General features: G+C 39.2%; 1 protein-coding gene across 1 annotated transcript; it reads left to right on the top strand.

The window, feature by feature from the left end:
* Positions 1–713: 713 nt before the first annotated feature.
* Positions 714–24,882, top strand: LOC117903109 (hybrid signal transduction histidine kinase M). The gene is given in 8 exon segments (XM_034814935.1): positions 714–787; positions 6,725–7,579; positions 12,473–12,518; positions 14,214–14,582; positions 14,661–14,768; positions 14,835–15,016; positions 15,277–15,500; positions 21,523–24,882. Coding segments are annotated over 7 exon segments (2,400 nt in total). The 5' UTR covers positions 714–787; positions 6,725–7,505; the 3' UTR covers positions 22,920–24,882.
* Positions 24,883–25,537: the final 655 nt, after the last annotated feature.

Genomic DNA, 25,537 nt, shown 5'->3' with positions numbered 1-25,537 from the left:
ATCTGCAATGCAGTCGATACTTGGCGATAGTTTGTATGTGGAAAAGAATACAATATAGTATCTTTGTTCTGTATGTTGGTATATTGCGGTACTTTTGGAGGGATGGGTATTCTCGAATTGCGAATATTTTGGAAATCTCTGCCTCCAATCAATGCAAAAACATTCCATCTGTGTTGGTGAGCCATCTCAACGAAATTTTGCAGATTATAGATACCGAGAATGTATCTTTATCGGTATATATTACATATGTTAATGCATAGCAAAAATATGAAAAGGTTTAAAGCATGCCAGTCTAAGCCAAAGTCATTGTTAATATTTAAAAGGAGCTGGTAAAATGGAATTTTCATATTAAGTTTAGCAAATAGGGTACACAAGTTACCATACCACACTATATACTATCGGCAACAAATAGTCAAAAGGCTTGTTATGCTTTTTGTTGTTGACCCTTTTAGTTTAAACCTTATTTTGCAATCCATCCAATAAAGATAAGTCATGAACTTCAGCCAATCTTGTGGGGAATTGAATGATGATTTGAGTAAAATTACATTGTTAAAGCTGAGAGTTCTAAATAGCAAGTATTAACTAATAGAACATCAAAGTCGAGGAAAATAATAAAAAGTTTACGGTATATTTACAGTATATTTTGAAAATGAAAGGGTATATTTCGGTCTATTTCCGAGGGACTGTCGGTATATGTTATCGCAGTTTCATTCCGCCGTCACACTGTTCCGCAGTCACAGTCACACTGGCGGAAGTTGTAGCGCCGCGCGCAGTGAATTTTTTTCTGGTAATTTTTTTGCTCCACCTTGTAATACTCCTGTTTTCTGCAAAGTTTAAAGAATACAAGCAAGAAAGAGAATGTAATTTACAACATTAATTGAAATCAAAGTGTATGTGAACTCAAATAAAGTTGATTAAAACAAGACAAAGACGTTGTGTGTGCCGACTGCGAAATAAAACCCCAAAAACAATACACACATACACTCACTCACTCGCATCACACAGACACGAAAACACATGTATATATAGAGCCCTGCAATGGTTTCTAGCGTGACGTGAAGTGTATATAATGATGAAAAGCAGCTGAAGAGGAGAAGAAACGAAACGAAAAGAGAAAATAATGATAATGGAAAACACGCAGAGACACTGTGAAATATGCGAAACGAATAATGCGCAGAAAATCGTCCCTCTTGTGCACCATTTTCAAACACATGCGTAGTTGTAGTATATTTATGCATTCTATCTAGTACAAGCGTCAAGTTTTCTTTTTTTTAATATATTTTTTGTTGGTTGAATCTTTCACACAAGCATACACTCGCAGTCATACATGAGTGTGAGTGTGTACATATGTCTTTACTATGAAGAAGAGCTAGCGAGTGGAAGAGAAGGGTAGGCGGTGTGTGCGCGGCTACTCGCTGTATTTGTTTTATTTTTTGTTGTTTTTTTTATTCCAAACTTTTGATGTTGTTTGAGTTTTTGTTATTGAGCAAAATGGTAAAACGAACAACACAAAACGGTTATGTGCAAGTGTGCCGTTTGATGGTGTGTCCATTGATGTAGTCGAGTGAAACCTGTACCACTCTTGTGGGCATGCGGCTTCTACATGCACAATGCTTGGCCGGAATATTGTGCCATGCTGTAAAATTCCACTCAGCCTTGGTAGGCGTTACTTGCTTTTCCCAGCAATACAACACAGCAAAGGCAACAACAGCAGCAAAAATGGCAACGTCGTAGCACTCATACACACAAACACAACCCCGCACACACTCAATGGCATTCACACAAACGTCCTCGTCCGCTACTCGCCGCTGTTTCTTTTCTTTTTTTTTGTTGTTTCTTTTCGTGTGTGTGCGGCTTCGATGACGAATACGTGTGAGTGAACCAGCACTGTGTATGTGTGTTCAAGAGTGCCTACGTGCGTGTGTGTGCGAGGCTGGCTTTTTTGAACCCGCGCGCCGCTCTCCCCTCTTCCGTTGTACTCTACTCGACTTCCCAACGTTTTTCTCAGTTCATGCGCTTGGTTTTTCTTCTTTTTTTGTTGTTGTACAAACTCAAACACATACTGTTTTCATTTAGTTAACCGTTGCTTGTAGTACATAGCCAAAACATACAAGCGGAAGATACATAAATACATACATAATAATAAAGCAGAAAGCGGTAAGCAGTAACAGTAAGTTCGATAAAACTTGGCCATCAGCCACAAACAAAAAAAGTTTAGTAATTGTTGTGTGTGTGTTCGAGTGTATTTATTTATGTTGTGCATTTGAATCGCTAAGAACATTACTTATGCATACATATTTAAGCATAGCTTTTTTGCCCTCAAAGGTGGTGTACACAGAAAACGACAAAGCGAATGCAGACTTTAGCAAAAACACATGCATACAGTCGCGTCTAGGCAGAGAGTGACAGCCGTGTACCTGAAATGTCGTCCCTTGATAGCGTCCCTTTGGGGTGCATTTTACACATTTTGTTTCCGTTGCACATCCGACTGACTACCTAGCCAAACCGTATGCATATTCTGTATACCAATTTCCGGTTTGTGAACCCATATATCATGCGTTGTATCCATAACATGGGACTTTCTTTTGTTGTATGCTGTCGTCAAGAAGGGGTTTTGGGGTTTATACAAGTTTTACATTCGTACCAGATAAAGTGCATCAATACTTCATAGCTGCAAATATGCATACCCATCTTTTTGTTCTACAATATTTCACGGTCTCTAGGTTTGAATAAATTGTAAAATTAAATAGCGATTTTATGTACACACGTACATACTTTCTTCCAAAATGGGTGAAATCGATGTTTATTTATTCTGCCATGCACGACTAGCACCATATTGCGCTACGCAACTGTCTCCGTGTTTGCCGTTTGCGGCTGTCACATCGGTGCGGTACACGACTGTGCGGCGGCATTGCCAGCTGTTATCCCAGTAGCAGCAACGTGTTGTGGTTTTTCTGTCTTGTGGGGAGTATCTGCCTGGATAAGATATGGAATAATTTACCTTTGACGTGCATGTCTGCCATATGCAATGCATACGAAAAGCAAACCAATTACAATAAATTGAAAGCAAAGAAATTAAAATCAGAGAGTGTGAGAGAGAGAGGGAGGTGAAAATAAATCCAGTGATTGATTTAGTCAAAGTCAAATAACGCGTGCCGATCATCATTAGCGAGACCTGAGACTGGTGAGGGGAGGCGACACGCGCCTGTCGATTTGGCTTTAGGATTGCAAATTTTATGATCTACTTTCCATTGAAGAAAAGGTGCAAAATATGAGAGAGCGAAAGGATACCCTTTGGTGCAGGTAAAGCCCAGGACAAGCGACACTCTTGATGGATTTGATCTCGCTCTTGTTTCTCTTTCTCTCTCTCTGGCTCAAAGTCTTCAGCTGCCGTTCGTTGCAGCTGGCGGGGAGAGAGAGAGAGCGGCTGTGGAAGAGCAGCTGCCGCTGCGGATACTGCTGTTTAGCTGTGCTTCTCTCTTTCTACACTTTTTACACATTGCCTCTCTCACGGCCATTCCCCTTTAAAGCAGCCAATGATCGTTTGGCGTTTCCATTATATTGAAATGGTGCCGCAATCCCCTTCCATCCCCCACCAGTAACAGGCAGAGGCCGTTACACCGTTTTAACCTGCAAATGTGCCTCGTTCAACCAGTGCAGTTTTCACTGTACGCCGCTGGACAGCCAACACTCGGATGTGTTTTTGTCATTTTAGCGAAACAGTTCCTGGTATTCATTTAACATCTGAAAATACCAGATACTATATAATGTCTTTATAATTTAGATGACAGGTTTGTAACACTTTTCCCTGATTTGTTAGTCGGAAACTGCCGATTTGATCTGTAGATCTTAAAGTGTACGCATCAAACTTTCAAGCTGGTTCCAGCAGCTCTATAATCGAAAATCATTGGGGTAATCTATTGGATGCAGCTATTCTTTTCAACCATTCTCATGTTACAACCCTCACTATCCCCTCACTGTTATCAGCTGGCGTTGTACACTGGCGTCCATAAATATATGCGCACGCAGAGGTTACCCATATACACATGCATGCAGATATTTAAACAACTGTGCTCTACATTTGGAGCCCAACCTGCTGTTAATCAATGCGTTTGTTCTCTCTAAAATTATTTATTTTCTTACACTGTGAGCTTCAAGTTGAGAACTAAAGCCACAGTGTAGGGAGGCAAGCCTTAATTTCTGTGGCTTTGAGCAAGCTTTTGCAATGTTACCGCCAAGTTAATGGAGAAGGAGCTAGGATAGATCTGCAGTAATGTTCCTCTTGTTTTTTTTTCTTTTCCCCCCTTGCCTCTTCACTTGAGATGCCTCTTTTTTTCTGGCTCAATCTGGGACCTACTTTTTTAACTTTTTTTTTGTTGTCTTTTGTGTTTCTCTACCTCTTTGCGACATGGCAACGACGACGCTCTCTGTTCTGAGTTGATGGAGCCGGAGTGTGACGCTTTTCTTTGGCCATTTCCTCATTTTCTTCATCTTCGTTTGCTGTGTATTCGCACTGGAAATACATATGTACGTATGTACATGTGTATACAACCATTCCCTTGGCCTGTGTGCCGTTTGTGTATATTTTTTTGGCAATCTTTGTTCTGTACGTAAGCGAGAGGGCAAACCCCCACCCGTCATGTCAATTACACGATGCCCTGCCGGCCACCCTTCCCTTTTTCTTCTCCTGTGTGTATGTGTGTGTGTCGTTGTCCAAACGAAACCGATTTAGCCCCCTCCCTCTCCCACTCCAACCCAACGAGCGCGCCATGCCCTCTTCTCCCCTCCCAAGGCTGTGCTGCTGGCTGGCCTCGTTTTCCATTAAGCAAAGTTCTCTCGTTTGCTTGCTCGCTCTCTTTTAGCGCTACTCGCTTTGGTTATCCGCTGCAAGAGAAGCACAGTTGGTACTCCTGTGGAGCAGGATCCGATTATTAATTGATTGCAAAGCTGATTTCGATCAGAGAATTGTTTTATTTAAGAAACAAATGTATAATTTTCCATAGAAGTAATCCATGTGATCCATGAAAATGAGAACACATGAAGACACTATTCCATTTGTCGTGTCCCACTTATATTAATTGAGAGCGTGGTTTTTTGAGAGTGAACTCCGGTAGAGCTCTCCCGTGACACTAGTCGGTAGCACCTTGGCTGGAATTAATATTTCTACTGAAAATTGGCAACTGCAAATATTTGCCTTGTTGTGTTCTTGGTAATTTGAAAGAATTTTTGCAGCTTGTCATTTTTATATGACGGAGGAGGTCAAATATCACCTGCCCTGCCCTGTGTGTCCGATGGTCCAGGTCCAGGCAGAGGGCAGCTGCCTTAATTCTGGTGATCGAGTGATATTTAATGGTTTAATGAATAGGACAACGGATTATTGATGGATTATAGAATAGTTTATTTGAAATGAAGCAATCAATTGATTGGAACGTTATAGATTTCGATCACGTCTGGGATTCGATGGCTGCAGATAAATGTTTTTGGGTTTTTTTTTTGATTATTCACAGAATGTCTCGGATCTCTGATTTGTGATTTATGATTTATGATTCTTTATTGATCTAATGAATTTTATATATTAACAACACTCTCATTAGAAAGAATCCCCTGGATTCTTGTGATGTTCCTTAGAATCGATAGAGCGGGAGATCTGCTTGAAAAATTGCAGCTTGCTTCCAAGTAAACAATTTGCAGCTTGCTTTCAAGTTCCACCTTTCGATTTTTTCCACCCACCCGGCCTCGACCCAAGTTAGCACCTTGCTGATGCGAGTTGGCATAGAAATCATCCAGCTTCCGAGAAGAAGTGGGAAAACATCTGCCTGCCTGCCAGGATCTGGATCTGTATCTGGCCCCTAAGTATTTTTGCAGCCGGCCACCCAAGAAAGTACGCCTGGCACACTTCCTAGTAGATTGATGGCAGGGGTGGCAGGGTAGGCAGGTAGCCGCCCACGCGCCTGGCACGCGCACCTTGCTCCTACCACCCACCTACCTACCTGGGCGATCCACCGCCCAGCTTCGGGGACAAGCGATCGTTGGTCAATCCTTAAATAGATCATGTCCTGGGCCGTGCTCTTCAGTCGAGTTCCACTCGTGACAAGTCCAACTTGTGTCCTGATTTTGTGATTTCGTGTGTTCCACATTCGAGTAAAGCAAGTGTGATAATCCCAATGATGGATTTTAGTTTCGAAACTGTGACCCCCTCCCTGTCGACCACATGGTCGTCGTATTATAATTTCAAGATGGCAAGGTATGTCTCTCCACTTCTCTACTCATTGGAAAAAAACTTAAAATTAGTGTATAAAAGCGCAATTGATTCTTTAGTGTTGGTTAAGACATTTATTATTATTATGTGAGGGAAAAGTGAAAAAATTGTCAAATATTTGTATTGTTTGTTAGGTTAAATAATGCAAACGAGCACACACACACGCACACTATTTACTTGTATGGATTATATACTGCATTTGCCATATTATTATTGTTAGACACATAAATATATTTTTTACGATTCATATTATATTTCGATGCTCTACAAATCGCGCGCACACACCTCACGTCTTTGTCTTCGTCATGTGTTTTATTTTAGAAATCAGCTTACAACTCCTTAAAAATCCCCATTAACCCGAAATATAACCTCTCTACATCCTACTCCCCACGTCCATTCATCAATTGGCCATCGTTGGTTAACTAATCAAACAAATCGAATCTCGAAAACTCTACAATCACTTAGTAACAACAACAACAACACCATCAACATCTCTACCTACAACAACTTCAGAGAGAGAGCGCGCCCACAAAAAAACAACAACAACAGTTACAGAAACGAAGGGAGACAAGTAACAGTGCCGTTAGAAGCAGTTAACGATATAAATATGAGTGGCGCCTGAGAAAAGAATGCCGTAGAAATTGCAATTACAAGAGAATCTGATACGAAAGAACGGCAGACCACAATACAGAGACATAAAAGAGCGTACGCCAGAAGAAGACAACACCAACAACAACAACAGCAGCCGCACCTGACGTACAACAACAACTACCACCAGTCGACAACAATTGAAGAGAGTGTCTTCTTCACTCTCTTTTTTGTATGTGTGTGGGGCTCGTTCGCCAAAAAAATATATCAAGTAGCAGAGAGAGAGTGGGAGAGAGAGATTGACAAGCAAACAACAACCAACCTAACGGCACCCATCCATCATCAGCAGCAGGCCAGCTGAGAGCGCTGAGCGCCAGAGGCAGGAAACAAACTGCTCTCTCTTAATCTCTACTAAAATTCTGCGAGAACGACAAAAGCAACTTGACCACTCGAGACGCTCCCCCCCGTCCCACGCACGCACAGACACACACACACACAAACCATCACAACAAAGTGAACGGTTATTTTTTTTTGATAGATCGATAGAAGTGCTATCGATAAACGTGTATATATATAACTATATATACAAACAGAAAGAGGAAGAGCACGCAGAGTATTTTGTTGAATAAAATACTCGTGCCCCAAACAAACTCAGGATATGTACGGCAACAATAATCCGGGTAGTAACAATAATAACGGTGGTTATCCCCCATACGGTTACAACAAGTCGAGGTAAATTTTGTAACTTGAGTTTTTATGCGTTTCATTTCGCTATTGATTTTACTTTAATTTTTACCCTCCATTAAAAAAAAAAAAAAAAAAAAACACATGATATCCCCACAAAGAATTGCCTTTAACCTGCTCCTATACCTATCCCAATACCCACATCCTAATCCTTTTATCCCACAACCAACATCGGACACACAAAAACCAATGAACAAACTACGTACACAGTCACCTACATAAGTACATGACCCACACGAACGAGACTTGAGAGGACAAAGTATTGACGCATTTTTTTCTACCCAGCTCTGGACCAAAAAGTCCACACAATTTTTTTCTTCCCATATTTTTTTCTGCCCATATTTTTTTCTGCCCAACTCTCAGTCCATCTCTCAATTTTTTTAATAGTTTTACGAGTACAAATTCGAGTTGTAGCAAATTGTTTTGCAGCAACTGTTGAGGCCATTACTACCTCTCTTTTTTTTGTATAGGCTTGAATATTGGTGGGAACAAATCTAACGGTATGCATTGGTATGTCTGTGTGTGCAAGGGCGGCTCAAGGTGTGTTTAGATGGGGTGAGGCACATCCGTACACCCAACAGGTAACTGTGGAGGGAATGTATTGCCTTGTTTGAATATACCTTGGGCGCCAAGCACAATATGTCCCCGCCCCCGTCTCCACACTTTCCCCCCAAACCACAATGTTTTTAGTCTTTGCTTTTTTTTGTTGTATGTATTGTATGTGTTCTCATATTAGTTTCTATTATATATTTTGTGTAACGCTCTTCGGCTTTGATTAAATCAGAGCGAAGCAGAGCAGAAAATAAACAAAAGTAGCAAAGGAGAACAACAATAACCACAACAGCAACTAAAAAGGAATATTTTAACAACAACTAGCAGCAGCAGCAGTCTATAAGTATTAGCAACTAATCCATGTACTAGATCGTACAGAAAATAATGAGTAAATCAATTAATTAAGCAAGCCACAACACACCCCAATCAACCCTACACCCATTTACAACCCGAAAGTCTTCCAAAACAACAAAGCAAACTAAATCTGTGCCAACAAAAAGAGTAGAGGACAGGAGGTGTACAGAGTCGAGAGATCCAACCTTTAGTGATCCGCTTCTTGGTTTGTTTTGTTTTGTTTTTTGTTCTTTCTTCATTAGATATTCGCTCTCTATCTTGCTCTCACCCACTCCACTCACTCACTCACTCACGTTGTAGATGTTACGTTTTGCGTTTTGCCATTTCCATTGCATACATTCGTGCGCGCGCGCGCTCACTCATACACTCAGCGGGGCGTGCACACAATCAGCTGATCGTCTGCGTGTTTTCTATAACGTAACGTAAACTCATTGATGCCACAACGTAATGAAACGCAACGTGAACGTGAATGTAATGTGAACGACCCGACACGCAATGCCGTGTGTCGTTTTTTGTTTTGTTTGTTTGTTTCCTTGCAGCGTCCTCGTCGCCTCGCCCCTTCTCCTTCCCAAAACTGTATTTACAGTTAAATGTGATATATAAAATTACCAAAAGCAATACAAATACAAAACCAAAAGAAAAAATGCATTAAAAGGAAACTCGACAAAAATCAAACGAAAGGCAACGAAAACGCAATCTTCCACATAAATAAATATACAAATACTCGTATACTCGTATACATATACATATGTGTACATTAAATTACCGCTAGAAGGAAGAAAGAGATCAAAACTGCATTTAATGTTGATGAGCGGGGAGAGCGCTGCCATGTCTGGCACTCAAAAGACACTTTGATACGCGTCCGCTCTCGCTCACACCCACACACTCTCGACACTTGGGGAACGGCCATCGAGTGCCGTTACCCACCCACATACACAACAAAACACAAACACACACACATATGTATATGTATATATATGATACACCGACACATACCATCGATGTATATGTGTTGGTATAATTTGTTCGTGGCAAGAGGATTATAGAAACGGCCTAAAAACGTTCTCGTCGTCGTGCGGCCTGTGCTACCCAAACAGCCTCACAATGTACCGGTAAATGTTGTCTTTCTTTCTCTCTCTCTACCCACACCCTACTATTATTGCTTGAAAGTAATTTTTGTTTTGTGTTAACCGTTGCGTTTGGCTTTTCTTTTTGCGTGCTTAGTTTTCTTCTTTGGTTTGTTTTGGTTCTCTCGCCTCGCCGCATATCCCATTGACCACCCATTGACCATTTCCGCATACGAAATACAGATCTTCCCTAGAATGTAAGCCTTAAGGTTAAGCATTAAGTACAAAGGCCAGCAGTAGAAGGGGGTCCTGGAAGTCCACTGCAGTTGTGCCATATTTTATGATGAATGATATCATCTTATCCTCAAAAATAAAAGAAGTGGTCCCACAGGGTGGGGGGACAGCTACAACAGCAACAGCAGCAGCAGCAGCCATTGAACTTTTGACATACTCTCACACACACACACACACACACACACACACACTGAGAGATGCACTAGAAGCTGCATGGTGGCGTCACAGTTCGACTTTTTTATTACTCGACAAAGACGGATGGTGCTGGCTACTGGCTGTGGCTGTGGCTGGGGCTGGGGCAGCTTCTTCTGCTTTTGCCCCATTTAATTTAACGGCACATTATTCAGAATAGCGGAAACCGAACCGAACCGAACCCCCCTTTGTGGCCCACCACGTGCTCTGTTGAATTTGTGTCAAGACCTTGACACGCACACACAAACGCAGTTGCAGTCGCTGCGCAGCAGCTGCAGTAGCCTTAAGTTATGTATTCTGTATAGTCATCCCTTTTACTCACCCACCATGCGAGGGACCCCCCCATTTACCGTTTAAACTAGTTGTAAGTGCCGGTTGTTGTTGTGGTTATTGTAGCACACACACACACACACACACACAGAGTGTGACCCTCCCCCCGTATACATACACATGTACCCCAATGCATACCTGACGAATTTGAGCTCCCGCCCAACCCCTCTGTCTCTCTCTCCATCTGTCTATCTCTATTTCGCAAAAATGCGCAAGCATACTCTCTCACTCTGCCTCTAGCGGCCCTTTTGGGTGCAGGAGCAGCAGCAGTGGGAGAGAGATAGTGAAGCCCTAAAGAGCAGATTTTGCTCAAGGTCATCAGCATCAGCAGCAGCAGCTGAATCATAAAAGCAGCAGCATCAGCAACAAATACAACAACAAAAGCAGAACATCAATCAACAGTGTCAACAATCAACATTCAACAGACGCCAGCAGCAGCAGCAGAACCGCTGCAGCAAGTGGAGCCATTGCCGATCCAAAAAATGTTTTGGAATCTATTTTTTTACATATTTTTTTCTGTGACACATTCTTTTTTTTTGTTACATTGTTTTTAGTTGACAAGGATCGCAATCACCTTGGCACAAAGAAAGAAAGTAAAAATAACCTCCAGAAACTCAAGACAAAGAACACATATGAAACTCCAACCACGTACAATCCCCACTAAAACCCCTACATCCAGCAATTACGTAACCACCAACACCACCGTCCTCGACGATGTCCTGCAGCTGAATTTAATTTTGTGTAGACATCTCTTTCCACAGCTATGGAGTTGCAGGAGTAACAGCTTGCCCCCCTAGCAAATCGCGGAACCGATTTCGATTCCGGCAGAAGCGAAAAGACACACGAAACTCTTAGATAGATACAATGTAGTAGGCATTTTTTGTTATCGCTCGATGAAGGGCTGATTCTGAATGAGTATGCTGACTGATCGCATTGCGGGGGTCGGCTGTGACAAAATGTTCTTGAATCGGGGACGCATCGAACGCCTGTAAGTAACAAGCATCTAAGAAACTTATCAAAAATCTAAAAAAATAATACAAAAATCCATCAAAATAAGAAAAAAATACCATGAAAAAAAGAGTTCAAAATTGAGGGAAAATGTACGGGTCCTAGCCCTAACTTAGACATTAAAGCAACACCACAGTTCCACACCACACCAAAATCAACAACTGAATGTCGTCGCCGTTGGAGAGGGTCAGTCCGAGAACCCAACACACCATATTGTACATGCAACACATTTTTTTCAATTTTTTTCAAGTGCTAAAAGTGAATCAAACACTTTCAATGAAGATTGAGTTCAGTCCATTGAATCTGACATTTTTTTTCCAACTTTTTTTTCAAGTGCAACAAGTGTTGGAAAAATGCTTCCACGAAATTGTGTCCGATTTTTGGAATTGATTTAAAAGGGGTTCCAACATTCATCTATTCAAAATTGAATACATATTTTTTTCTTTTTTTTTCGGTGAATCGAAAGTGCATGAAAAATACATCATATTTTTTTATAGTGAATTCTCTTTTTTTTGTACTTCATCATTGGCAAAGAGCTTTGCAAATTTCCCAGAAAGACTTGAACTTGTCAGGATCCTTCTTTGTGAGGGATTTGCCAAGTTTGAGTTTAGGGAAAGTTGGATGGCTCTTTGAAAATCTCTTTTCCAAAGCCTTCTCGCGGAGTTTCTCCGCTTAGTCCTTAAGTCGATTTCCACGTAGCAGCGGCAGCAGCAAATGCTGTCAAGTCAGCTAACAGCTGGCAGCTCTGTTAGCTAACAGTCTGCCTCCTGACTGTACTTGCCCGCAATTGTTGTTTGCCCATAAGTTAGTACGTAAGGCTAAGTTAGTTTTAATCAATTCAACTTCATCATCCCAATACCGAAGCTACCATTTCTCATTCATCTTTATAAGATATTTATCAATATTAGAAAAATAGAAAAAAAAAAAAACAGAAAGTAAATTGCGCTTTATACATATAATTTTGATAATTTTAAACTATATATTTAACAAAGCAATCCTTCAAACCACAAAACACCATCATTTCCCAGTGCTAATATATATTTTCTCTATCCCCCTCATCATCGAATCGATTCGAATCGTGCAGCGGTGGGCGTGGATTTGGCATGTCGCATTCACTGCCATCTGGAATGGTTAGTATCACACAATTGTTTTCTGCCTGAAATTTATAATTATTATTAGTGCTACAAATTCGATTTCAATTTCGATTTCCATTGCATGTGAGCAATCAGCGGAACGAACGATGAACAGGTTACAGGAAAAGAGACTAGAGACAGAGACACGATGGCAGCTCTGCCTTGCTCAATTCCTGTTCCCTGTTCTGTTCTGTACCGCTTTCGATACTCATCAATAATAATAATAATAATAATATAAATTTTATGCCCTATCTATCCATCTATATTACTATCCATAGTTGTATGTTATTGAGTTTGTCTCATGAACGCTCTGGGGACACACGCTTTTGATTACGAATTTTCAAGCAAGAATCCAACACTATAAAAAAATACAAATAAATATAAACTCAATTTTATTTGTGGATGCTATAAATTTCATTTTGGTTTATGATAAAAAAACAAAAACAAAAAAACTAAAGTTTGCATTTTTAAACAACAACAAACCCTAAACAACAGAAACAGAAATAAACTATAAAAAATATCCAAGAAACTACAAGAACAGCAACAACACAAACAACTATTTTCTTAAATAAACAAAATGCTAAGACAAAATAAAGTTAAAATACAGAAAATACTCACACACACACACACACACTTGCATGAGAGTCAAGGGTAAAGCAACCCTGGCAATGTGGCCTCTTTCGTTTCCGTTTCCGCAACAGTTGCGGCTTCCGTTAAGACTTCCTCCGACCACAATGCATATTTTCATCTTATTCGTTGCCATTGTTCAAATTCAAATCGCAACTAATTTCAAGAATCATAAAAATGAAGCCCAGATTTCAACTACGAAAAGATGAAGGGTTTGGCATTTCTAAGACTTCACTTAATTATACTCACAGCATATTTTGGTTCCTTTGGTTTTAGACCATTTCAACGCACTGTATTTCCCCTGTCTCGCAATGAAACGACCCTCGTGGAAACACTGAAAGACACACACCACACAAACAAAAACAAATAAAAACATTTCTAAGAAGCTTAAAAAAAAACAGACAAAAATAATACAAAATATGAGTATGTTTTGTTTTTGGTTTTGCAACCCTGTGAATGCCGTTACACACATGCACACACACACAGACACGCAAACAGACCGAAGAACAACAGAAAACACTCGGAAGTACAGTGAAGCCAGCGAATGTTTCGACTTACACAAATAGAATGCTTTATCCAGAGCAACAACAAAATAATACCTCTGATAACGATATTTGCTGCACTCGAATTTCAAGCACGCATTCAAAACAAAACAAAAAACGAATGAAGTTAAGAAAAAGAAAACAAAAATGGCATTTGTTACCGTTAGTCTTTTGTCGTAGTTGCCACCTTTTATTCAATCAAAGACGTTGAAAACGTTCACGTTCCTCGTTCCGCTTCCTGCTCAATCAACCCGAACCTCAATCAAACCATCAATCCGATCACAGTTGTGTGTGTTGTTGTTTTTGCTGGTACTAATGCTGGTGCTGCCCTATAACGACAAGTATCCGAATAAATAAAGCAGACCAACGCAACCAATCAACCATCCAATCAATTAATCAAACGATCAACCAAACCAAAACCAAACCGAAACCAAACCAAACTAAACTAAACCAAACCCCAAGACAGCGATATGAGGCCTTCTCTCAACATTAGAATATCTTTGTATGGTTAATCTGATTCCAGTCACGTTATGCGTTCTCACCACAGGATACAGAATTCTCATTTCCAAGTTCCTCGTCCCGTCGCGGTTACAATGAGTTTCCCGGCGGCGGTGGCATTGGCATTGGTGCCAATGGCGGCAGTGCCAATAATCTTGGCGGCAATATGTGCAACCTGCTGCCAATGACCAGCAACAATTCGCTTAGCAATCTATGCGGACTGTCGCTGGGCAGCGGCGGCAGCGATGACCACATGATGATGCACGATCAGCGATCCAGCAACACCAATCTGATTGTGAACTACTTGCCCCAGGATATGACTGATCGCGAGCTGTACGCCTTATTCAGAGCCATTGGACCCATCAACACGTGCAGAATCATGAGAGACTATAAGGTGAGTGATTTCCTTCCCTCTCTCCACATTTGTTCACAAAATTAATATTTAAAATTACTTGCATCTCATTTTCTACAGACTGGCTACAGTTTTGGTTATGCTTTCGTGGACTTCACGTCGGAAATGGACTCACAGCGCGCCATCAAAGTGCTGAATGGCATTACGGTGCGCAACAAGCGGCTAAAGGTGAGCAGATGGAGTCCTCCCTGCTTTGGTTCGCTTAAAATAACTTTATTCTGTTTGTTGTTGCAGGTTTCTTATGCTCGTCCTGGCGGTGAATCCATCAAGGATACCAATCTGTATGTGACCAATCTGCCGCGCACCATCACCGATGATCAGCTGGACACGATCTTTGGCAAATACGGTTCCATTGTGCAGAAGAATATCTTGCGTGACAAGCTGACGGGTCGGCCGAGGGGCGTGGCATTTGTGCGGTAAGTTTTATCGTCCAGTTGGACGTTTGTTCTTACTCTACCACCACATCGATCTGAGAAGATTTGATTGCCATACCCTAAACATTTAGCTACTTTTGTTTTTGAAAGCGTTCTCATTGTTGTTCTCTTTCTCTTTTTTTCTTTTCCTTTTTCTTTTTCCACATACTTTTACCACGCGCATGTTCATGGCTCCCCCATGTCGAACCGAACCGAACCGATCCGATCCGATTCCATATATATAAATATATATCATCATATAGCTATAACAAACGGGAGGAGGCACAGGAGGCCATCTCGGCACTGAACAATGTCATACCCGAGGGCGGGTCCCAGCCGCTGTCCGTGCGCCTGGCCGAGGAGCATGGCAAGGCGAAGGCGGCGCATTTCATGTCACAGATTGGCGTGCCAGCGCCAAATGCACCACCGCCGCCACCACCACCACCGCCCCATATGGCGGCCGGCTTCAACAACATGGTTCACAGAGGTAGATCAATAAAATCACAGCAACGCTTCCAAAAAACGCATCCCTATTTCGATGCGCAAAAGTTTATCTAAAAAAGCAAAGAAGGGATGAACCGAACCACCAACACCAACACAACCACCAAACCACAATCCCCCCACAAACAAACAAAACAAAAACAAAACGACATGAAAAACATACTCTGACAACGATAAACACAAATCGTTAAAAGGGTTCCATTTATTATTCTATGATTCGATTATTATATTTCCCGATTTTTATTCACCTATTATTTTTTTTTGTATTTTGATAAACAACAACAAAAAAGAGTACATCAGCAGCAACAACAACCACAGAAACCACATTTAACACTAACAACAAATCCTTAGTTTCAATTTGTTTTTAACCTTGTAATTATTTTCGTCGTATCTACGTAAAAGATTCAATTGAATGTTGCAATTTACTTTACCCCTTACATCTATACGTCTATATATGTATATACATATATATAGATTTATGGAGAACACACAGATTGAATTGTAAATTTCGTTTAGTTTTATTACAAATTAATGCAGAAAAAAAAAAAAAAACACTCACAAAATCCTTAAAGAAGAAAAACAATTTTACTTTTTACGAGAATTATCCAAATTTAATTGCCAACTTATGTCGGAAGATTTCATACTTATTTTTTTATTTGACAACTATTCTACCCTCTACGCACACACATACACACTCCAACACACACCCAAAAACACACTCAAGACATATCTTCTGAACTAGCTCCAGTGCATCGCGAACTAGTTCCAAGGTTTTTTTTTGTTCCACAGCCTCGTAGTCGAAATGAATTTCGGTTTTTAGCAGATTAGTACGTGAATAGGTCGAAACAAACACCAGAAGAGTAAGAGACTTCAACAAAAACACAGGAAACCAACAGACACACATAAGACACGTAGCAATTTAGATTTACTATATATATTTTTTTTAACGAGATAACTAAAATATGAACGCTGAAAACCGAAACTATAATGAAATGTGCATAAACGAAGGCAAATCATCAAAGGACTGAATCATTGCGTAATCTAAAGAAAACAACAAAACAAAAAACATGTAATAAAAAACAAACAAAAAACACGCATAAAAAATAAATGAGAAATATTATTTCTATAAAAGGAGTTTGCGGTGTACGCCAACGCCAAGAATAAAGCAGAAAGTGTGCAATTTTTTTGGAATAATTTTTTTTCTGTTCACAAAAAGACTGTGCTAACAAGTTGATTATGGATGGAGACAAAAAGCAACCAGAACTGATCTTAAAATTTAAATTACTAAATACGAAAAACTAAAAAAAGAAGGAGTAAAATATACAAAGCGTCGCCCGAGCATCAACTCTTCTCCCTCTCAACAACCCTTCCCTTCTAAAACCTCTACAGATCGTATCGAATCACGTATTTTTTTTGGTTATAATTTCTCATGAAAATCAGCCCCAACTATAACAACATCCACAACAACAATATCGAGAACCAACAACCAAAATATACGTCAACAGGCATCTAGTTTTTGTTTTGCTGGCCACTCGTCCACCAAGTTTTACCATAAAAAATCCAAACACAAAATGGAAAAATGAATACCTTTATAGATTTACATAATATAATATATCCTTGATTATATGAAATCTATTCTATATAAATAGCGTTAAATTTTAATAATTATTTAGTATGTAGTGCGTTAAAAAGCAACAAAACAGAACAAAAAAAGCTAAAAAAAAAACTAAAGCCGAAAGTGTGACCAGAGAAAGCGAAAAAAATAAAAAGGCGAAGCGCAAAACAATCGTAAGAAAAAACCAAAACAAAACCGACATTTTTTTTACAAATTTTTTTCAAGTTTAAGCAAATCTCGTGAATATTCTCACGAGAGAGAACAGTGTTGGAAAGCAGCACAAAGCAAGCAGCGCCCGATGCCACAACGGGAAGTTTTTTCTACCCATATTTTTTTTCGATTCCCCACTATTTTTTTTGTGTTTTTGTTTGTTTTTCTTTTACTTTGATCTTTGTAATCTGCCTTGCCTCGTGCCCCGTGCATGTGCGTGTGTTTGTGTATGTGTGTGTGCGTGTGCGATTGTGAGATTGTGAGAGAGAGTTGGGATTCCGAATCCTTGCCTGATCACAGAATGAGATGGAACGAGAGCGTGGCGCGAGTGCAGATTTCTGTTTACAGTTGTTCCCAGGCACAGCAGCCAGGCGGTGCGAAAGAGACAATGCGAGAGCGAGGGCACGCAAGAGACAGACAGAGGCAGAGAGACTGTGAAATTGAGTAGAAAGAAGTGAGGAAGGCGTGGCGCATGGTAAGTATGCGCGCACTCAAACAAGCGATAAGGGGGTGCTGCCATCGCACACCACCCCCGAAACACCCCCTTGAACCCTACCTACATTCCTCCATCAAAAGACCCTATCGCCAAAACATGGTTTTTTTTGTCTTTTTTTAATGTGCAAACTTATTGATGTTCAATTAATTTTTTTTTTAAAAGGAAACTTCAAAATAAAAAAACCAAGACATTCAAATGCTGTCTCTCTGCCCACACACTTCTCACCCTTTAATCGGTTTCAGTGTCAACAAAATAGAAACTAAAAACTAAATATTTAAGACAAAAACAAAACTTTTTTTAAACTTTTTTTGCCAGTGTATTTCCTCATGCTTATGAGAAAAGGAACCATTACAATTCAATTTTTTTTCCAAGTGAAAACTGTGTGCCGAGCTAACCTTTTTTTTCGTTTTTTTTCTGTATATTGCTAGTGCTCAAGACGCCTTTGACTACTCATATAAAAACTAAATTGTTTTAAGGTTTTTTTTTTTAGTTTTTTTTTTGTATTGTGCCTGTCAGTGTTCGGTGTGGATCCAAGGATTTAATACTGTATTTTCCATATAAATATATGTTTAAGAATTATGCAGAACGCATTTGAAATTTTAGTAGATTTCTTGCTGATTGATTTTTTATAAAATTAATTTTTGTTTGCTTTGCTTTTTTGTTGTTGTTTTAAATACAAAAAGAAATATGAGTTTCCAATTGGAACGTACTTACATACCTACAATTTTACTTTCGGCATATTATTATTTTAGTATCTATATTTGGCATATCTTTAGTTGGTAGATTAAGAAAGAGTTGGGTTATGTTTCAGACTTTTAGTTTGGCCTGAGATAAATGCGTTGCCTCCTTTTTGAAAAGCATGACTGTACCACCCTTCGAGCTATCCGAGTAACAGAACTATAATTTTTGCTCTCGAGGATGAACAAAATTGGAATCATAAATTGACATGACATCAGCCTTCGAAACTGTTTTTTATTTTTATAACGTAACATAAACTCTCAGCCAAGAAATGCAGATTTATTTAGTTGTCAGTGACCATGAGTAGGCGCCACAATAACTCTAGGAACTCCAGTGTTTGTATGGGTCAACCAAAAAGTAGGCAACGTTTTTTGGCAAGCAGCCATTTGAACAACTTTGAACTCAGAATCGATGTCCTTGCAGAAGGGGAGCAGGAGCAGCCCACACAAAAAGAATATCCAATCAGACAACACTCCGCCATACTCAATGCAAGGGCATCGAGGGCTTCGGACAGAGGACACCCTCGACCGAAGACAGTTTAGGGAATTGCTTCATTTTAGTTTTGCTTTAGTTTGCCTTAGCTTGGGTCGCCTGTTTCGCCTACAAGTTGAATCTGTTGCCGTTTCCAAGCTAAACCAGTAGTTAGAACGCCCCCAAACCCAAAGTATTTATTTGCCCCACCGTAACCGCATTTGTTTGTTCCTTGCCGTAGATACTCTACCCCACCTCGATCGATCTACTCAAAGCACTAACCCGAACCGATCGCCATTCCGTAAGCCCCGAGCCTAGGGAACGGCGGTCCATTCAACTCACTTTCATTGATTGTTGTTGACAAAAAAAAACAAAAAAAAATCCACATAATTGAATAATATTTATAAACAAAAAAAAAGAAAACCAAAATTATCTTCTTCCCCAGCCCCAACCCAAAAAAAAGAAAAAAACCAATCTACGCCGCAACTAATCCAAGTTGTACAATTTTTTTCCGTTTCGTTCTTATTTTTTTTATTATAGACGGAGCTATGGAAAAATTACGCTCATTATTCGATGCTATATGCGATGCTATCTTTGGTCTCGATAGTAATTATTCCTTTTTTATATATATATATATTTCTAATACTATTCCTAATCATAATCTATCATAGATTACTTGCTTCACTGAAAAGCAAAATCAAATAATAATAAATGTATTTTTTTTTTTTTTTTTGAGAGCACTTAAGAATGAGATCTAGTCGAAAGTCTAATCTATATAAGTAGTTATTCAAGAAGAGAAGACACACCCTCACACACACATGGAAACACACACCACCCTAAACACCCATACTCTCCCACACGATTAAGAAGACAGAAGAAATCGAAATTCAATTTCAGTTTTCAAGTTTCTCATGCATACACTCGTATATAAAAAAAATCAACTTAAAAAATTTTAAGAAGAAAAGCTATTTTTTTTCGAAAGCGTGCCATGTTTTTTTTTTACTTTCTCTCATGCCATCATACAGCTACTATAATTATCTCTATCTATCTCTCGTATCTCACTCTCTCAAAAAAAAAAAAAAAAAACAATCGATTTAATTTTAACACAAAATTCATCGCCCTTGGCCCATGCTCCAGCTGCAGAGTTCTGTCGAGCAAGTGCTAACGGCGTAGAGCGTTATTTGAAAAAGTTCCCATTGAAGAGTTGCGAAAAATTGTACTTCTAGATGAACCAATTCGAATCCCCAATCAAATTCAATCACATAAAACAAAAAATTATAAACAATTTAAACCAGAATGGAAATGTGCTACGCTGCTGGCCCTCAAAACAATAATATTGTCTAACAAAAACTTAGTTTGCTTGCGCTTCCCCATCACAACTACTTAACCTTCCACCCAGGGATCTCTTAGAAGACGCAGACCCCAGTCCAAAGAGTTGCTTAGACTTTTGTTTTTGTTATAAACATCGCCCTACTTAGTCGCCCTACTTCATGGTCTGCCTTGTCTGCTCTAACAAAGAATCATTCATCCGAGTCCCCACAGTTTGTAAATGTTCAGTTCTCTTCCCAAACTAAAAGTAAACTAAATCAAAACCACAACTACCCTGCCCCTATATGTGTTATATCAACTATATATGAACTTGTTTTGCTTGCTATGTTCTTTGGCCGCACTTGGGTAATGTGTATATGTGTACGCCCTATATATGCAACATATCAGTCACATATCAGTCACATGTATGTCTACACATCTATATAGAACGACCATCATAGCGTCAGTCATCCATATATCCATATACATATATATATATGTACATACATACATGATACACCAAAGCCCGCCCTAAACCCAGTTCCAAGTACCACTCCAAGTCCGATCCCATCCCTCACCCTAATGGAAAGAAAAAGAAAAAACATGGCACGTTAAATGAAAAACTATGAAAACTTTTTAATCGTGTTGACGCATACAAAACGCATCGAAAATGGAAATGGAATATAATGAAAACTATTTATATTACTGACACCGCAATCGAAGAGCCAACAATCAAACTTCAGCTTAATCAAAACTACAAATATCTCTAAAGTTAACCGAAAGCAACAAAACCAAACAAATACAAAAAATAACAAAAAAACACTAACCCAACACCCCCCTAAACACGAGAGAAAAAGGCAAACAAAACTCTCTCTATATACATAAATATAACTTACTAAATCTAATTGATCCTCCACCATAAGGTAGTTAAGTAAGTCAGTCAGGGCAGCCAGGGAAGGTCCTGAACAGGACACAGATCAGAAATGAACAGTGGAATTACTGATAGAATCGAATTGAAACTTCTAGAAATGCAAATATATTTTTTTCAATCAACTTTTTCAAATAGACGCATGATTTAAGAACTCTGTACATCAATGCCAATGAATCATACTAATGCATGTTTTTTTTTGTCTTCTCTAACTTTTTCTATCTCCCGAATCGGACATTTAGGTGACAACTTTGCTGATTTGCTTGACGGACTGTACCGTAGGAAGTACCATTATCCCTACTTATAATTGACACCGCATCAGCAGCAGCAACTACAACAACATCAGCTGCAGGCGATTGGCAATAGCAACAGTAATAACAACAGTAACACCAATATTAACAATATGCTACTCTACCATCAACAATATCATCAACAACAACAAGAAATACAACGCCTGGGCAATACTGCTGCTGCTCATAGTTTGAGCCCGAATGGAGGAATCAACAACAACAACAACAACTTCAATCAATCCAATAACAATCTCTCCAACAATCATTTGGATGTAATACGACAGAATGGAGTCGCTGCCCTGAATTATCTTCAACAACAACTGCAATTACAGCAACCGCAATCACAACAGCCACTACTATCACCACCACCGTACCAGCCACAGCTGAATGGACACTCATCCCGTCAACAACAACAACAACAGCAAAAGCATCAACAGCCCTCCAGTAGTAGCAGTCTAAACAACGGCCACACCAACACCCAAACCAACAGTGGCAGTAATGAAATGCTACACAGAAATAATACAAACCAAATCAACACATACAACAACAACAGCGGTAGTAACCAGAACAACAACAGTTACACCAATAACAATAGTACTGGACTGCCACTCGCCAACAATTACAGCAACAGCAGTAATGGTGGACTAACACTTAACAATAGTTACTCCAACAACAGTGGAAATGGCCTGGCACTCAACAGCACTTACACTAATAGCAGTAAAAGTGGGCTGGCACTCAACAATAGCTACACCAACAACAGTGCCAGTGGTCTGGCACTAAAGAACAGTTACAGCAACATTAGTGGGAATGCCCTGGGACTCAACAACACCAACAACAGCAACAGTCTTCTGTCACTCAACAACTCTTACTCGAACAACAGTAGTAGTGGTCTGGCACTTAGCAACAGCTTCACCAACAACAGTGGGAATAGCCTGTCACTCACCAACAGCTTTACCAACAATAGTAGCAGCAACAGTGGTCTAGCGCGCCACAGCAACTCAGGCCACAATAGCAGTTACACCAACAATCAGGGTCGCACAGGCCCAACCAACTGCAGCAACGACAGCAATGGTCTACAGCAACACAACAGCAACAGCAACAGCAGTCATAACAATCAGAGCAACGGCAGCCACAGTCGTCGCTCGCCACAAAATGAGTTCAGCTTCAATATATCGACCACTGAACAGGAGCTGCAGCAGCAAACACTCAAGCTGCAGCAACTGCACATCAGCAACAGCTTCCATTCAACATCAGCACCAACAACAATTGAAGGAACAACAACAGCAGCCACGGCAGCGACAACCACAGCCAATCACACATCCAATGTTGGCTTCCTCTGGCGTACATAGCCTCAAACGTTTAATTAAAAAAGAAAAAAAAATATATAAAAAATTATATATGAAACCCTTTTATGGATCATCGTAGTAGCAGTGTCCATTGAAACCATTTATCCGTATAGATACGAAACCCAAAATTTTATGTTCTCAAACCCCGATACCTTTTTTGTGTATGTTCCTCATTCGAACTTATATGTTGTAGTACGTTTTTTTTTCTTTTTGTGCTTTTTTTTGGGATGAATCTTTTTTTTTCTTTTTGTAACTAGCTGTAAGACAAGACAAGTATATATAAAAGAAATACATAACTATATTATATACATATAGATGGAGAGATCTAGATCGAAGAAAAAGGCGATCATTTTTTTTGCGTACACCTAGAGAAAGAACTACGAAAACACATTTTTTGTCACATATTTATAATTATAAATAATATACAAAAAAAAAAGAATATATACAAGAATACATATATATATATATACAAAAACACACACATATAATTATATATCTAATACTACATAGCATACTTGTAGGCGTGAAGACATAAGCTCTGTTTTTTTTTCTCCGTGTCTGAAACTGATTTTTTTGGCGCGAACTATGCCGCAACAACGTACACGAATTTCGTGTATGTTTATAGCTGAAGTTAATCCAGATACTATATGATTATCTTATAAATATTGTTTTTTTTTCATTATTTATAATCCAATTTTTTTGTCTATTCAATATATACCGTAACCATAATGGACTGGAAAGGCGGCTGCGCATGCTCAAGTTTTCAGGCTGTTTAATAATAAACGAAAACAAAAATACAAGAGAAATACTTAGCTAGAGATAGGCTCGAGCAGAGGGCGAACTTTGAGTGGGGAACGGCACGAGACGCTATCTCCCCACACGAAATTACATAATATCAATTTTTTTCATAGCTATAGAGAAGAAACGCTTCCTTTTTTTTTATAACATAATAATCGATGTGAAATCCACTTTTTTTTTAGTTTATTTTATGAAAAGACTTGAGCATGTGGCAGCGAAAACGAAAACGAAAACAAGCATTGTAAGAAGGAAAGCAAAAGAATGAATGAAACCACGTGATAAGAGAGTCCGACGAAAAGGAAAATCAGAAGAGACAGAAATTCAGAGAGTAGAAATGGAAAAGCAAATAGAAGGAAAACAAAAGCACTCAAAATCTTAAGCGCCTGTGGGTGGGGGGGTTGAGACAACTGGTCTAGGCATAAAATATGAACTATCCAATTTTGTATTTAATCATCCCGCACTGTTTTTTGTTTTTATTTTCATGTACTTAGTTTTAAGTTTGTTTTTGATTTTCGTTTCAATTTATTATGATATTTCTTGGCCAGCCATGCTCTCCCCCCTGAAAGCAGAAAGCATTCATAATTTTTTCGGTGTAGGTGCATAAATTAAGGGAAAAACATAAACGACACAAATGTAGAAAATGCGATCTAAAGTTTTTTTTTCGTTTACACCTATCAATATTTGTATGCATTAACTTATGAATGTGAAAACTTTTAATTTGTCCACACAAAATTTTAATTTTGGAAACCCCATTTATTTCTAATTTTATTTCCCAGTCCCACATCTGGCTTCAAAATACAATAATTACCAACAAATAAGCAACAAAAATTATCTAATAAACATTTTCACCATCAGAAACATGCACACTGAGTTTTCTTTTAGTTTATTAGCGTTTTTATTTCTTGAAGACAAGATCCCTTTCCCCAGAGTTTGTGCGGAAGAAAAAATGTCAACGAATTAGTACACTTAAAAGAATTTTTTTTCAAAATAAAAACTAGCTTTAAGAGAAAACGTAAGCTAAATAAAAGTATTTGAAAGGCGAATCGAAACACAGTAAGAACTCGATTAAACCTACAGCTTGGTTGTGCTGAACACTCAAACGTTACGATTCTAAACAGAATTCTAAAAACAATACCCGAATATACCGATAATAGGATTCCCGAATAAGCAAACAAAATATACACAGAAGCGAACGAAATGTTTATTAAATCAATATACCATGAATGTACATCCGTATAACACATGCATACGTATGCTAAAGCTCCCGACCGTTCGTTTGCCTCCGGCTGGGAGGAGCTCGGAATCACTTTAAATCGAACAAAAATACTCTCAACCAACTGTAGCCTTAGTCTGTAAGTGGATTTACACATATGTATGTACATATGTACATAGGTACATATACGAATATTGCGGATATTGGATAACTCGGAGGAATCAATCATAAGGCGCCTAAAATTTGGTCGATCGTCTCGCGTAAGAAAACCAAATTCAACATTCATGTGGGTTTTCATCCTCCTTTTTTTTTGTGGTAAGAATAAGTACTTTTTGTGACCTTTTTTTGGGCATGTGACAAAATGGAAATCATCAATATACTTTTTTGTGTCAGTGTAGTGCTCTTTTTTTTGTCAGGCGTCATCTTTTAGAAAATTTTTTTCTTTACTCATAAGCAGCCAAGCTAATTTTGTTGGAATACCGAGAGACGTTGAATCGGGAGGAGCAAGGAGCGAGCCTAGGAAAGCGCAATTAGAGAGAGACAATTTTTTTGTTGGTATTTTTAATAAAGAAAGTTGTAGAACATGAAAACCTCACGGCAACCTAATCGC

The sequence above is a fragment of the Drosophila subobscura genome, chromosome A (genome assembly GCF_008121235.1).
Source record: "Drosophila subobscura isolate 14011-0131.10 chromosome A, UCBerk_Dsub_1.0, whole genome shotgun sequence".
Lineage (NCBI taxonomy): Eukaryota > Metazoa > Arthropoda > Insecta > Diptera > Drosophilidae > Drosophila > Drosophila subobscura.
This window is presented reverse-complemented; position numbering and strand designations above follow the sequence as displayed.